The following is a 16601-nucleotide window of genomic DNA, read 5'->3' as shown; positions in this document are numbered from 1 at the left end:
GTTTCCTATTATTGAGTACTTGGGTACTCGGGAAAGGCAAAATTCTGTCTCTTAGGCTCGTGATTGACCCTAAGCAGTGAGGGGTGAGGTTAGCTGAGTAATGGGCTGGTCTCTGTGAAGGAGCACCAATTCATTCAGCAGTACAGCGGAGAAAGTAAGAAAATATCCACACCCACTGCAGAGTCAGGAGTGACTGGCGCAGCCAGCAGTGGGTGTGGAAAGAGAGAATGTTCGCTCCTGGCTTCTTCTCAGTTCAGTCTGGCCTCATTAATTTTGAAATACTTTCCCAAATTGTAACTGCCAGTACTGTCCACACAGTTTCCACTTCCTCCACGACAATCTGTCACATCCTGGTGACTGGTGTTGTGCCTCTGATCTTTGCAGGACTTGATGTATTTGCACTTGGCATTATTGGTTCTAGTCCTTGCCATTTCCTAATGAAGAAAGAACATGGCTGTGGACCCCACTGACACTTTCTCTGCCATTTCTTCCTGTTGTGCTCAATTCCCTTTGGATTATCAACGAAGCATTAGTACTTTTCTGCTTTAAGCCCTGGCTTCTTGAGAAGAATCTCCACCCACTTGTGTAGATCCTCTGCAACCCTGCAGGGTCATCCAATCACCGTGATTTCAACTTCTCTTCAGACTGCATGAAAACCTCCATCCCCGTGTGAAAAGCAAATGATTAATTCACAAAGCTCTCCAGCTGGCTGTTAACCTGGAATTCGAGTCTCTTCATTTGTTTTCGGCTCACTTGCTATTCCTTGCTTCCAGAAAGCACAAAGCTTCCCGCTGCTGTGGCAGGAGCAACACTAAATTCCAGCTGCAGATTTTATAAACGTGCCACTTAGGCCTCTGGGGAAATGCAGGAAGTAGGAACACAGATGAGAGAGCATGTCTTACCTGTTGCTTGTTGTTAGGTGTGTACGGCAGCATGGTGGAGACATGAAACATAATTTCATAGTCTTTGTAGGTTGTGTACAGAGAGTGGGTTCCAGTGGAGTCAGCTATGGTTAAGAAAAAGAACACATAACCAATGAGATGACTACCGGAGCAGGAAAAGTAATCCACTTAAGAGAACAGCCTTGAAACATGACAGCAATGAGAGAGTCCAGAGAAGGCCTGTGACAGGCGTCATTCCTCTTTTTAAATACCCATTCTCTACTGCAGTCCTATGAAGTCCATAGACCGGATATTTTCTCAGAATAGATGTTTTCTTAGAATATTTATGAGTGCATAAACTATTCTCAAACAAACAAACAAACAAATTGGGGCTAGAAACAGAGCTCAGTAGATACAATGCTGGACCCACAAGTGAGAGGATTCCCAGAGGTGGTGCTGTGATTCTAGCACTCAGAACAAGGAGATGGGGATCACCAGAGCAAGCAGAGTAGCAAATCCTGGGGTCAATAAAAGACCCAGACTCAATATATAAAGTGGAAAGTGAGCAAGGGGGACGCCCAGTGTCAGCCTCTGGCCTCCACACTCACACATTTATATTCAGGTATGCCTGCATTCATTCACAGATGTAAGCACTCTCTCTCTCCTCTCTCTCTTTCTCTCTCTCTCTCTCTCTCTCTCTCTCTCTCTCTCTCTCTCTCACACACACACACACACACACTCACACATTTATATTCAGGTATGCCTGCATTCATTCACAGATGTAAGCACTCTCTCTCTCTCTCTCTCTCTCTCTCTCTTTCTCTCTCTCTCTCACACACACACACACACGTATGCACGTATGTATAAATATGCATGCAAAAATAAAAATTAACTATCAAATAATTTAAAATATGTTATTGCCAGGAATGGCGGTGTATTCCTGTAATCCTTGTACTCAAGAGGTTGAGACTGGAGCATCACACGTTCATGGCCACCCTGGGCTACACTGATATTGCTAAGTGGAGAAGTCATGAGCATAAGTAATATTACTTATTGTCAGCAGATATAGTATCAAATGTCTGTTTTCTGTTGGCAATAAAACCAGGTGACTGGTTGTCTATGTTTAAAACTGAGGGAAATGCTAAATTCAATCTAGGGTCAGTAAAAGTAAACAAACAAAAATTTCCCACTCATCTTCATGGATATTGAGAACCTATTTCTTAGTATTTCCAGTTCAATCAAGAGTAGTAAGGGATTAACACGGGACAGCAAGGTCGCAGGAGGCCTCAGATTGTAAAGGTTTGAAAGCATGCTGTTACTTTCCCTCCCCTAGGAAACAAACCACCACTAATGCCTAGATACAAACGATTTCCCAATCAGTGCGCCCACAAACACCTATAGTAAGAGAAAAATAGTTGAAAGGGAGTGCTGAGACTCAAAGGTCCTGGATTCAGGGGTCGCCCAGAGAACCTAGAGCATGTACTCTGGGTAAGCTGGAGCCACCAACCACAGTTTTAAGGACTACAAGACTTGACTGCACTTGAGGGAATGGCACCTGATGTTTTTAGTGAAAGACAGAGCAAGACAAAGTCACTGGCATGCATAAGAGGCAGCAGTTGTCAAAATCAGCACACAAGCATTAGTGGGGGAGCCTTTTTAAAAGCAAACTCCCAGACCACAACCAGCGATGCTGCACGGTGGGTAGCCAGTCTCAAAAGGAGTCTACGTCCCTCGGATGCAGGAGTTTCCATCATGCAGAGAAACTGCTCCAAGCAGACTACAATGAGACTCATGGACAGATTAAAAACATGATCCAGAGCCTGGAGCTTTAGGCTAGAGCTTACTGGAGGATCTTCATTTTGAAGCTCATGAAAAATGCAAAGAAATAAGCTAAATATAGAACAAACCAAAGATGACTTTTCAAAATTGCAAAATACATAACATGTAAGTACTCAAGAAAACAAAATCTCATAAATGCTAACAACCACCACCACAAGTGACAATTATTACAATGAAGTGTCTTTCTCAACTGCTCAAGGCTGGTCTTAAGTATGAAGAACTCATTTATAGTTAGAAGCCTGCTATGCTGGAGAGATGGCTCAGAGGTTAAGAGCATTGCCTGCTCTACCAAAGGTCCTGAGTTCAATTCTCAGCAACCACATGGTGGCTCACAATCATCTGTAATGGGGTTTGCTGCCCTCTTCTGGCCTGCAGGCATAGACACAGACAGAATATTGCATACATAATAGAAGCCTGCTATAAATATCTGCCAATCAACCTGCTATAAATATCTTGCAAGACTTTGAGGTGAATGTGGCAGCTCTGATGTATTCCAAGCTGATTTAAGCAAAATCAATGAATTAGAAAATATACTTCCACTGGCATTTACTAACTGCATTCACTGTCTAGGCATGGATACCAGAAAGGAAAAGTTGTATGGGTAACACTTTGCTTTTTCTACTTTTAGCCCGTTCTTTTTCTGAACACTTTTTATTTTCTGTAATGGATTCTGTCTGACCAGCCCTTTTTCTTAGCATCTTTAGAAATTCCACAGCATGGCTAATATTTTGGACAGTTTAAAAATGATTTCAAGAGGTTAGAGGTTCAAAACAATGGGAACTTCCTGTCCCAGAAAAAAGTAACTCCTCAGTCCTGAGGTTACAAGTGCACGATTATAAAAACAAGATATAAATGCAAATACTGCCAGGGAGAAAAGAACGTTTGCAGACCTATCAAGATACAAAACTCAGTGTTCTTGCTGTGCTTCTAGAGAGTCAGAAACCATCCAAGTTCTTAAGAGGATGGCAATCTGGGAAATGGAAACAGAGTTGTTTTGGATCAGGATGCAGAGAATGCAGAGTGAGAAACCGCTACGTGAAAATGTACTTGTAGAGGAGGCATGAAAGCCAATGCAACTCCACAGCACAGCTGGATGGACTCGATTCTTAAGCAGTAAATCTGCCCAGACATTCCGTGTCATCAGACAGCCAAATGACCACAGTGATGAACACTGCCACACTCAGCAATTATGTCACAAAAAGGAGATCCATTAGCCGGTACAGTAGGGTTCATCTATAATCCCAGAACTCAGCAGACTCAGAAGGGAGGATCTCACTTAGAGGACAGTTTGGGTCACATGAAGATATTTTTTTTCTCAAAATCTCAAATAAAACTTCTATTATTCAAAGCAGATGATACTAAGATAGGGAATAAACAAGGGCTGATAAGAATGTCCACTGTTTAAGACCATAACAAAGCAGTACCGCACTGCCACACTTTGGGAGGGTAGGGAAGATGGCCGTCAGCAGCAGCATTTCCACTTGAAGGGGCTTCAAGTCAGCAGAAGCAGTTTCCAGGCACAGCCAACACCACTGACCTCCTGACTGCTGACCTAACTCAGGATTTTTAGAAGTCAGAGGCTTGGACGATAATGGATGTGAGACTCTGAATGAGGAAAAAGTGACCAGGCATTCAAACAACTTTTCCTGGAATGCTAACGGCAAGTCAAGACAAAGTAGGTGGCAAGGACATAAGCTTACCTGACTTTTGGAAACTGTCTAGCTTCAAATACCTATGGAGGGTGGAGGTGTCGCTGGGTGAGAGAGTGCTTGTCTGAAATGTGAAGCCCCAGTATCCTAATATGTAAATAAATGAATATCCATCATGGTGGCTTGAAAGAGAATGGCTCCATGGACTCATGGTTGAATGCTTGCACCTCTGTGGGAATAATAAGGATGTGCTGGACATGGCCATCATTCTCACCTAGTTTGAAATACCACAATAGTTAAGTAGCTGTTCGTTTAAAATCTCTGTACTAGAGTCAGACTTCACACGCATGTCACCTTCCCTCAGGATCTGGAGATGCTGATGTCAGTGTGCGGAGGCACAATGGGAACTGAGCATGCTCTTCTAGAACAATGGCGTGGCTCTGAGACATTTTGGACTCTGGGGTGTATTTCACTCATTAATAAGGTAGTCATTTCTCTGTTGTTTGGGATTCTCCCTGTTGTGGGGGTTAGGTGAAATAGTATAAGAAAGGGCTAGCCCATAAGACCCTCAGTAAACGTCTTGGATAGAATTTAAATTCTAAGTCCAGCAGAATGACTCAGCAGTTAAAAATACTTTACACATCTACCTGACCACCCCAGTTCAATTCTTAGTACCCACATAAAAAAGCCAGATGTAAGAGCACACATCTGTAATCCCAGGCAAGGTGGGAAGTGGAGACAGGAGACCACTGTACACAGCACAGCAGAACCGACAGTGATCTTGGCTGAACAAGGCAAAGGGGAGAAATGACTCCCCAGTCGTCCTCTGGCCTCCATACAGGTCTGCCACTTATGCCCGTGTGTCCACGACTCTCTGTCCCTGTCTCTCACATGCACATACACGCACCAAAAATATTAAATTTAAATTTTTGTTCAGTTAAGAGTTAAAAGTGTAGTTTCCTTAAACAGCACCTTCTTCTCTGTGTAGTTTTCACTCAGTGTCTAGAACTCTGAATGGCTCTATATGCCTTATACCTTTCCCCATTTGGTGTAGGAGGTCCTTCTGTTTGTGTGTTGCTTTCATTGGTTAATGAATAAAGAAACTGCCTTGGCCTAGTTGATAGGGTGGAACTTAGGTAGGTGGAGAAAACAGAACTGAATGCTGGGAGGAAGAAGGGCAGAGTCAGAGAAGCCATGGATCCTCCGCCTTAGACGGACACTGGTTAGAATCTTCCCAGTAAGCCACTGCCAGGTGGTGATATACAGATTAATAGAGATGGGTTAAACTAATATGTAAGAGTTAGTTAATAAGAAGTTAGAGCTAATGGCCAAGCAGTGTTTTAATTAATACAGTTTCTATGTGGTTGTTTTGTGTGTAAGCTAGCTGGGCAGCCGGGACAAACAAGGGGCCCTCTCTTTGCAACACCCATTGACGCTCATTCCTAATAAAGAAGGATTTTTTATTTTCTAAAGATTTATTTTTTATTATGGCGGTTTTGCCTGCATGTATGTGAGTATACAACATATGTATCTGGTGCCCCTGAAAAGCAAAAGGGCACAGGATCTCCTGGAACTGCAGTTTTGAAGGTTGTGAGCTGCCATGTGGATCCTGGGAGCTGAACCTGGATCTTCAGGAAGAGCAGCATGTCCTCTTAACCACTTCTCCATCTCTCCAACCCCCAAGGTTCTATTTTCTTTATAAAGCCTAAGTAAATCTCGTCTGAACCATCTCAGCTGAAACGCTTAGGGTGGCATAGGCCCTGCGGTGCATTGGTGAGGGCGGGGCCTGAGGAATGCTTCACAAAGGGGCTCAGATCCCCACTGCTGACTTGACAACCAAGCCTCATTCAGGAACTGTCCATAACCACAGCTTAAAGTGAGTAAGTAAGCGGCGTGGTGAGAAGTTTTTCTCTTTAGTGTGTGTGGAATTATCCAGAGTCTTTGCCAACCAAATCAGGGAACAGAAAGAAGGCCAAAAGATTCACTGCAAACACTTCTTCAGAGAGCTCTTCCAGCCAACGTATAGTCATCTGAGGCCCACTTGTTTACTGTAATTCTCTAATTCTGGGGTGAGAAGATGACTTTGTAGAGATGAGGACGAAAGAGAAGAAATGGCTCAACTGTTTTCCCAGACTTTCCTCTCCTGACTCTCTTGGTTCACAGCAAAATAAAATCTCAACCCAGTTAGCACATGATGAGTAGAATTGTCTCACCAGACAGCGTGGGTATGCAGAGTTCAAGGGCACCGGGGAGGGAAGGTCAGAGACTGAAGGCCAAGCCCTGGGTTCAAAGTCATGCCTTCACTGAACACTTTATTAACCAACCACACCACCAGAACTGGCATATTTCCCTAATGCCTATTAGCTATCCAGCCATTGCATGTAAATGTATCCCAAAACCAATTTAGCTAGCAGCTTGTGGGGCTTAACTAAGATGGCATGCATAGACAAACAGACAAACAGACAGACAGACAGACAGAATGAATGAATGAATGAATGAATGAATGAATGAATGAATGTGAATGAATCTAGAGCTTTTTTTCCTCAGTCACAATTCTTATTATAAATTAGAAAAATTGATAAAATATGCAAACCAACTGGTTTTGAACATTCAACAGAAGACAGCATTAGATGGCTAGGAGGCCCTGGAGGTGGGAGGTGGTAACAAGAAAGTAGGGTGTGCTCTATAATGTCCCCAGTTCTTTACCAAGGTGGACTGTCGGGACAGTGGCACAGGAGAGGCCTCTGAGGGGAAAGCTGCTAGAAGGGGGAGTTCAGAAAGCCTAAGGAGATTGATACTTGAAGAGTACCCAAGAGGAGGAAATCTCAGAGCCTGAACAAGGTGCCCTTGAGTATTAGGCTGGGAAACACATTGCATATGTACAGGGTTATTTCCTGAAAACCAAACAAAGAAAATAATTAGGGCAAGAGCTATCAGCTAATTATACACCAAACAGTGGTCACAGTTCAGAATTGGAAGACAAGTGAATTCCAAACAGGCACACTGGAGACACCCTGTTCAACAGGATGGTAGTCAGGTCAGGACACATACCACAGCAGTCACCAAGCTTAACCAAGACCCAGGAAAACCAAGTTAATCCTTTGGGGAGTTTACTAATGTCAACACAAACCCAGCACTTCAAGAACAATAAAATCTAGACACTTGGTGACCATAGTCACAAAATGCAGCACCTCATGTATAATCAGTCAGGTGAAGTAGCGAGGTATAACTCAAACCAGGAAAAATCTAGTAACGGGAAGAAACCCGTAAGACAGAAATAGAAGACTTTAACTGTTATAAACCATTCTAGGGTGTAAAGGAAAGGATGAACCTAATGAGGCACGGAGAATGGAAACACAAAACAAAATTACCAAATGCAACTTTTGGTCCTGGTAATCACCATGCTTTATTGGAAGTGTTACTGGATTAAATTAATGTGAATTAAGACACTATAAAGACAAGGAGGAAAAGAAAAAGGAGTCTGAAGATGTGCTAATGGGAATTATCAAAACAGAAGCACAATGGTGTGGAAAACACTGAGCAAGCAAAACCAGAAACTCGATAGCTTTGGTACACTAGTGACACACACAACCTGTGACTAACTGGAAACCTGGGAGGCCAAACACACAGAAAAATAACACAAAATATTTTAATTTGGTAAACGTTGCCAGAACTCTGCTGCAGGAAAGAATCTTTAAGTATTTTTGGGACAGGATCTTACACTACCAGGCTGGCTTCAAACTCTATGTGTAGCCAAGGACAACACTGAACTTCTGATCTTCCTGCCTCTGCCTCTGAGCTCAGGATTATAGATACATGCTACCATGGCATTTTGTTTTCCTTCAAAGAATTATAATCAAAGAGTTTCATGACATAACAGGAAAAAATGGCCGAGAGTATGAACGTGCATAGAGTGGCATCCTGTCTCCAGGTTTACCATAGCTGGTAAGGAGCTGCTCGAGTGTGCAGAGGCTGACTGTCTATTTGGGGCTTATTACTACTTAATATGGGCTTAAACAGGAGGCCTGTGGAGTCTAATTTTTGCCCTGGTAACCTGTGATACAAGGGCTAATTCTGCACACTGTCTGTGTTGGGGTTTCTGGATGAAACACTTGCTGACCCTCATTTGCTTTAGGAAACATGGAGTTCTGCTATGGCCTGGGTGTGGTTGGAATGTGGCCATTCCCCAACACAGCAGCAGTAAGAGGGTGTGGGGCCTTTTAAAGGCAGACCCAGCAGGTTGTTAGGTCACTATGAGCAAGTCTTTAGGAGTGAGCTGTTATGACAGGATGGAGACCACCCCCTCCCATCTGCCTGGTTCCCTGCCTTGGTGTGAGCTCCTCCCCTGTGCCCTCAAATCTGTGAGGCTTTTATGGGAACACAGCAAACACCAGCACCATGGTCTCACAACTACAGAACTAAGCCAAGCCATTTGCTTTACAAATCACCTAGTTTTGGGTATTTTGACACAGCAAAGAAAAATAGATGAAGGCATACTCTGTAAAAGGGGAGAAATAAACCCTTTCTGGACCCTCTGCAGCAAGAAGGAACGGTTCTGTGGAATATATTACATAAACTGCCTTCAGAGGCAGTTTGCCAATCCAGGCCCACCTTCCTCTAGCTAGGTGTGATGTGGGGCAAATACACACCAAGTGCTCACTTCAGTGGTCTGACAGCTTTATCAGCCACCACAGTGTGTCCCTGTCACGTCAGGGATGCCTTTATCACATCCCACACCATGAAGTGCTCCAGTCTGAGCACTCATTTACAGAAGCAGAGAAGTTACTTCAGCGGTTCTCTGCAGTGATGACCCACAGAGCTGGACAAACTACAGCATGCATGAACCCTGGGAGGGGGCTAGCAGAATATCTGGACAAACACAGCTGAAGAATATCTAACAGCTATAAGTAGGAGAGAACATTAACATAATATTAAGAGGCTAGGCTATTTATGGCTTTTCATATTCTCTTGCACGTCGTTTCCAAGCTGGCAACAGTAAAACTATGGCAACAGGAAATCCTCCCTGCAGCGGAGTTTATGAATGCTTTTCTGTTTTCATGAGTCAATGCCTTATTTAATTTCCTGTACAGAAAACCGGAGAGATTGCTATAGACTACAAAACAGAAGTACTAATCCAAGACCCTCTCAAAGAAAAGCAGGCCACAGGTGTCTAAGGACAGTTTGTAAGATAAAATTTCAATATGTCTCCATACAGAGGTGCAGCAGAAGTCAACATACTGTCACCCAAACCAACATTTGAAAGCTTAACTACCCTCCTGTAGGCTGTGGGGAACGGGGGTAGACATGCCCAACTAATCAAACTAACACGCCTATCTTTGTGGGTAGACAACACCGTCCTGTAGGCTGTGGGGAATGGGGGTAGACAACACTGTCCTGTAGGCTGTGAGGAATGGGGGTAGACATGCCCAACTAATCAAACTAACACGCCTATCTTTGTAGGGATCCCCCAAATGAACAAGCAGAGGGGACACTGATGGAGGAGTTACTTTCATTGGTTAATAAAGAAGCTGCCTTGGCCCTGAAGGGACAGAAAATTAGGTAGGCAGAGTAGACAGAACAGAATGCTAGGAGAAAGAAGCCGAGTCAGGCAGTCGCCATGATTCTCCCACCCGACAGATGCAGGTTAAGATCTTTCCTGGTAAGCCACACCTCGTGGGGCTACACAGATTATTAAAATGGGTTAATCGAGATGTGAGAGTTAGCCAATAAGAGGCTGGAACTAATGGGCCAGGCAGTGTTCAAAAGAAAACAGTTTCTGTGTAATTATTTCGGGTAAAGCTAGCCAGTGGCTGGGAGCCCTCCCGGGCAGCAGGAAACAACCCGCAGCTTCCTACTACAGGACACTATCTGGTGAAGGAAGAGAATGAGGAAGGGCAAGGAAAAGGAGACAGGAAGTGGTGGTAAATACAAGAAAAGTACAAAAGGATACAGCAAGAAAGCGGCATAGTAACATCTAAAAGGTTTTAAGATAAATGGAGGCTGGAGAAATGGTTCATTGATAAAGTTCTTGCCATGCATGCAAGCATGGAGTTTACATCCTCAGAACCCATAGTAATAAAGCTGACTATAGTAGAGCAAGCCTGTGATCGAGCACTGAGGGGTGGAGACAGGCAAATTCCTGGCTCATTGCCAAGCCAGTCTAGTTTACGAGGTGAACTTCAAGTCAATGACAGATCCTGTCTCAAAACACAGAATGGATGCCTCCTGAGGAACAACATCCATGGTTGACCAGTGGCATCTACATGGACACACATATGTGCATACATCACAGCTGACCAATGGTGTCTACATGCACAGACATATGTGCACACACCACAGTTGATCAGTGGCATCTACAGGCACACACATATGTGCACACACCAAGGTTGATCAGTGGCATCTACAGGCACACACATACATATGTGCATACACTGTATGCAACAAAAACAAAGAACTCATAGACATTAAAAGAATACAGATGGGGAAAGCAAGATGGCCCAGAGGTTGAAGATGCTTGCCATACAAGCCTGGTGACCTGAGTTTGAAACCACATAAGGTAGAAGGAAGCTGGGTGTAGTGATACCAGCACCAAGGAGGCAGAAAGGTATTTGTGAGTTCCAGGTCAGCCAAAGATACATAATGAGATGCTGACTAAAAGAGAAAGAGAGAACAGCTGCCACAAAGTTTGTCCTCTGACCCCACAGGCAATTGTGGCATGTGCCGGGCATGCGCGCGCGCACACACACACACACACACACACACATATACATGTACACATATAGTCCAAACCCATGTACACACAGTATTAAAAGAATATAAAAGTAAACAAGAAAGTTATGTGAAGGTTGGCTGTGTAGAAGAGTATACGATTATTGTAACGAACCAATAAAAGTAAAGAAGTCCAGATATTACAATCAGATTAGGGTTCTGAATCTTTAAATCCCCTAACATTCAGCGATGGGCGGTGAAATCTCTGCGGTTCCACTCTGGTGCAATTGTGCACCAGCTGTGTTCATGCCCCATCCACTCACAGCTCCGAGGACAGCAATGCATCACAGTCCTCTCCCAGCCATTTGGGTGATGGTCTCTGACAGTTCTAGCACTCCAACGCCCAGCCTGTTTCCCCCGCTTCACCAGCAGCTTTCTGCAGGAAGTGGCAGTGCTGTTTTCTACATGATTTAGCAGATGCATGTCAGCGTGGCAAGGGTAATCAAGCATGGCAGGAAGGTAAGTATTTCTTACTTTTGGTGTCAAGCTGCGCACGATACTTCTCAAATCCTTTGAGCCGGACTCGCTCTCCCAGAAGCTGAAGGAACTCCTCAAAGGCTGGGCCCGCAGACTCGTTGTTGTACATCTCTTCCTCGGTGCTCTGGCCGGCTTTGCAGTACATGATGCCCACTTTCTGCTGATAGTTCAGCTGTGGAGACAGGCGATACGGTGACACAGTAGTGACCAGCATACTCTATCCTCCCGAAACTGACAAGTCCTGCAGGGCACAGGCCCAGCAAGGAGCTAGCATCCTTCCCAGGAAACCCTTTTAATTCTTCTGTCTCAGATCCAAAACTACAATGGGACAAACCATAAACCTCCTGAGCTTAAAAAAAAAAAAGACAAAGAAGTGAACTGAACTGGACTTGCTGCATGTCATGGCACAGCATCAGAGCAGATGGAGGGGGTTTCAGGAAATTTCTTTCATGATTTACAAACTGTGAAAGGTTGATGAATAGCCTGACCAAAACAGCCAATTAATCAATGATCTTTCCCTGTACAAATCTGAGGCCTTTACACATTTAAAAGCAGAGGTCTATTTATCAAAACGTACTTTGAAATAAATTGTTTTTTAAACTAAAAGGCCCATTAATAAACTTAGAATTTAAGAATTTAAGCAAACCTGCAGCAGCACCATTTGTGACCCTAACGTGTACTTGGGTAGAGTCCAGTGTCACCAGCACACAACTAGAGAAACTTCCCTTCCAAACTGTGCTCCAAGGCAAGAGCCTGAGAGGGATTCTGGAGGGACTTCTTAAGAGCAGATCGGCTGGGGGCAAATACCTTCCACACTGCACTTACGGCGAAGCAGTCCCAAGACTGAACTATGAAATAACAATGATCAAAACACCTTTTCATCACTGAAAAGCTCTGTCACCTTACAAACAACACTCAACAAAAAGCAAGTTTGCACTTAAAAATGTGGACACAGAGATCTAGTGTGGCCAGTGCGGAGCTCTCAAATCGCATCACAGGAGCTGCAGCACCCATCTGAGATGTTATCTGAGTAAAGGGACCGGAGGGCCGAGGCTGTCAGCTGGTGCTTGCTATGTGTTTGCCTAGCACTAACTGGACTCCAGCCTAGCATGCATAAAAGCTGGTCCCATATTCCTGAGTTCAAACTGCTCTCTTACTTCTGCCTCCTCAGCAGAACTGAGTGTCGGTACGGCTCCCAACCTGAGAAGGCGAAGTTTTAGTAATCGGCATGTACTGATTGATTTGCTACCTGTCAAACACCACATACAATCAATATGCACTGCAAATTTATCATCTGATTCCCAGAACAGCTTACCAGCTTGAACTTACTCATAGGACAGGAACAGTAATTTGTGCAGCAGGTAGTCTCCCCTGTTTTTTTTTTTTTTTTTTTTTGGAGGCAGGGTCTTTGTGAAGCCCCAGCTGTGGCCTGAACTCCATATGTAAACCAGGCTGGCCTTGATTTTGCAAGAGACCAGCCCTGTACCTCCTGGTGCTAAGCCTGCCTAACAGTCTTGTTTTATTCTGTATCTGCCATTCAACACATGGGTCCAAAGCCATTTATTTGTAATTACTAAATCAATTTAAGCAAACATACTTGGCAGCAAAAACTGATAAAGGATTGACAGTCTAACTTTTAATTTATTCTTCTTTGCATGAATATTCATATATCCCCTGCATAAATATTCATGTGTTTGACTGTGGGGTGCTATCCCATATCACACTGGAAATATTAGCATGTTGTGCATGTATTTTATTAACCTTCTAAAATTTTCAATTTTCTTAATTCTGAAAGCATATTCATTGAAAAGCCCTGCCATTTGAGGCCTTGGGCCTTTATCAACATCCTAAATCTCATGGTTCAGAAAGAAATCCTTTGCTTGGTTTTCCTTTTTTCTTGCTTAGGTGACAAGAGAGTTCAACAAGTCCAGACATGAGTTCAACTGCACAGGAGCCACTCTGATTACCTGTCCCTCCACTTATGGGGACAAAGTAAAGCCCCAGGCACGAGTCTGCCAAGTAGATAAACCAGTGCTGGACTGTGGGAAAATAGCATGTAAAGTGGCAGTACCCTTGCCTCACTTTAACTGGAACAGGCAGACCTTTGGTTGGCTTGTTTGTTTTGTATATCATACTTAGGAGGGAGGAAAGCAAACAAAATATCGATGTAAAATCACCTTTATTTCAAGCCCTATCTCAGCTCAGCTGGTTGGTCCAACTGTCAGAATGTGACTAAGGCCAGGACAGAACCCTCACAGGGAGAGGTTGCAGCCTGGTTTAGAACCAAGCTGAGTGTCCTATTAGGTCTTTGAGAAAGACTAGAGAAGGCAGGCTCTGTCCATTACAAAGGCAGTCCTTAGCACTGTCAGCCCCAGGACTGGGTCTGAGTGGCAGTGGCTCCTCCCTGCAGGGAGAGGCATGAGAGATAGTGATCTGGAGACAGGATGGAGCTTTCTTTGAGTGCCACTGTCTGGCTGTGCCTCCAAGATCAGCCTGCACAGGCCACAAATACAAAACAAAAGTCACCCTGCTTTGTGGGAAACATTTTATCATTCTGGATTTGTAGGTGATTTTAAAGAACTTCTTCCAGGCCTATGGCTCCACTGTGAAATTCAACAGGATTCACTTATTGTGTTAAAAAGAGTCCACTGTGGAATGAGATAAATAGGCAGTCTGAAGGTAGCAGCCAGCCAGACTCCGGGAGAGGATACAATGTGTCTTATACTCACTAACCGGATACTATGGTAAGTCCCACCCGCAGACAGACACCAGGGGTTTCTGGTTTCGCTGGGATGAAAGGAAGAGCTTTAGAAGAGGACTAGGAGATCTGCAAGATTGTCACATTTTCTTCCGTTTAACACTGTGCCAGATGCCACCTGCTTGCTCTCCTAAACTGACAATATGACTATAAAACTTGATTTCTGTTCCAATTAAATCCAACGTAGGTAGCATTCTCTGAACTTGAGACTCCTCAAATGCTTAGCTAGTGGCAATGCTTCCTGCTGGTATTTGTGGCACTGTGCAGGAGTTAGGGACGTGTAACACAAACACACCCAGAGAAGGGACAGGTGCCAGTGACACCTGTGTCAGTATCTGTCAGTGCTGCAAGCACCAAGGGATTGCTAGGAGTTCAAGGAAATGGATCTTTGTCTTCTCTGAGAAGCAAAAATGTATCTGTGTGGGCTATGAATGGGAATATATAATATCTAAACATAAAATGCAAAACAACAACAATGACCTGGTGAGTCTATGCAGTGTTAATTTTGTTGGTGAGCATGTCTGGGCTTTTCAATAATAGAATACAGTTCTGTGTCTCAGACAAGTTGCTCCTCTGGGGCCCTGATCCTGTGCTGTCTGATCACACAGCAAATGTCTATTTGTTGTTTTGTTTTTTCTTGTTTGTTTGTATTTTGAGACAGGGCTACTACTTAATGCTAGCCTGGAACTCACTGTGTAGAGCAGCCTCACCTCAAACTCGCAGAGGTCCACTGTCAATGCCTCCTGAGTGCTGCGATTAAAGGTGTGCACCACCAAGACCAACAATAGGTGTTCATGTCTATAACAATTGTCAGTAGTCAGTCCAGCAGGACAAGAGCTGAATCTCAGCAAAGTGAAGCCATTTTCAATCTGTTTGGTACTGATCAAAATCAACAGTACCAAACTGGTTCCTTTCAGAAAGAATCGAGAAACACACAATGTGAGCGTTCTTGAATTTTAATATAGTCCACTGAAATATTCCAAAATTCAAAAAGGTCACTGCATTCCGAAAAGGTTTGTTTCTAGGCAGTATGGTGATGTGACCAGACTCTCAAATTCCTGCATTCCTGGGACGAGGGCAGATCCAGCCAGGGCTCAGGACCAGCTGACTACATTTCAGTAAGGCAGCTCTTAGACAAATCTTAGAAAGTCTTGTGTTTCACCCATATTCCCAGCAAGAGCCACAGGAACACTGGGGTGGCCATCCCCACAAGGACAATCATGATTTTACAAATCTTTAGAATTAAATGTCCAATCTAGATGCTTGTGAAGTGTGACATATTAAGAGCTCTTTCACTGCCACAGTTCTTAAAGCATGGGGTCTCTGTAGACCTTCCTGTCAGCTTTCTGAGAACCAATGGCCACATCACATCAGTGTCATCAAAAACCCTGCCAGCACTCAGGGTGTACAGCGAATGCAGGGAGAATTACGGGGTGAAATCAGGTACTTTATCCACCTAAGACTGTGGATGACAGACAGGTTCTCTCTCTGAGGAGGAGGAGGACCACTGATGGACAGGGAAGTCCCAGCAGCTTACTAGACCTCCAAGTGATACTACTGTGGCTGGACAGGCAGGACAGCATCATTCCTGTCCTCCTTGTGGCTTCAAAAAATGCACGTAAGCCTTAATGAGATCGCCTAAGTATCCAGTGTCTAGTGCCACTCTGTGGGAAACAGGATCCACAGAGATGTGAGTCCAGTTCCCCAACTGTTCCATCTAACAGGGTCCCCAAGCGCTGAAAGGCTATTCAAACATCTTCTGTTGATGGTTTTAGTCTTTTAATTTATAAAATCTTTGAAAAGTTTTGTCTATGCATATTAGGACTCTAACGTGTTTGGTTTCTTCCCATTCCAAACTGGGAGCCGGAAAGAAAAGCCAGGACCTTCATCACTGTGCCATCCACAGACCCCAAGACCCTCAGCCAGTCTACCTCCTAAGCCTCTTCTGCTTTCATTACGTATTACATCCAGGATTATTGGCTGTGTGAGCAGAAAGAGTGGGAGACATTCTTCCATCTTTTCAGCAGCAAGAATTTGTTTTTAAAATGTTCTTCCGTTGAGTTCCCTGGTTAGTTGGGCAGGTGGAGGGGGGTCTACAAGGAGTTCGTTTGCCTGCTGGGAGGGATTCACAGACATTGTTCACTTTAGTTTAGTCTCCATAAACATAACTCTCTCGACTTCTTCCCAAAGGTGAATCTCTATTGTCTCCCAACAAGAATGGCAGAGACT

General features: G+C 44.1%; 1 protein-coding gene across 7 annotated transcripts in view; it reads right to left on the bottom strand.

Annotated features, from left to right (window-relative positions):
• Positions 1-16601, bottom strand: part of Sipa1l1 (signal induced proliferation associated 1 like 1) — a 287022-nt gene that overhangs the window by 67149 nt on the left and 203272 nt on the right. For all 7 annotated transcript variants that reach the window (XM_005343301.2, XM_013346036.2, XM_026779932.1 and 4 more), the window contains 2 exons: positions 11612-11786; positions 903-1006 (listed from right to left, as the gene is read on the bottom strand). In XM_005343301.2, the coding sequence (XP_005343358.1) occupies positions 903-1006; positions 11612-11786 (279 nt within the window). The remainder of the gene's footprint in view (positions 1-902; positions 1007-11611; positions 11787-16601) is intronic.

This window comes from Microtus ochrogaster, chromosome 1, assembly GCF_000317375.1.
Source record: "Microtus ochrogaster isolate Prairie Vole_2 chromosome 1, MicOch1.0, whole genome shotgun sequence".
In the NCBI taxonomy this organism is placed as follows: domain Eukaryota; kingdom Metazoa; phylum Chordata; class Mammalia; order Rodentia; family Cricetidae; genus Microtus; species Microtus ochrogaster.
Note: the sequence above shows the minus strand (reverse complement) of the source record. Positions and strands in the feature narration are given on the sequence as shown.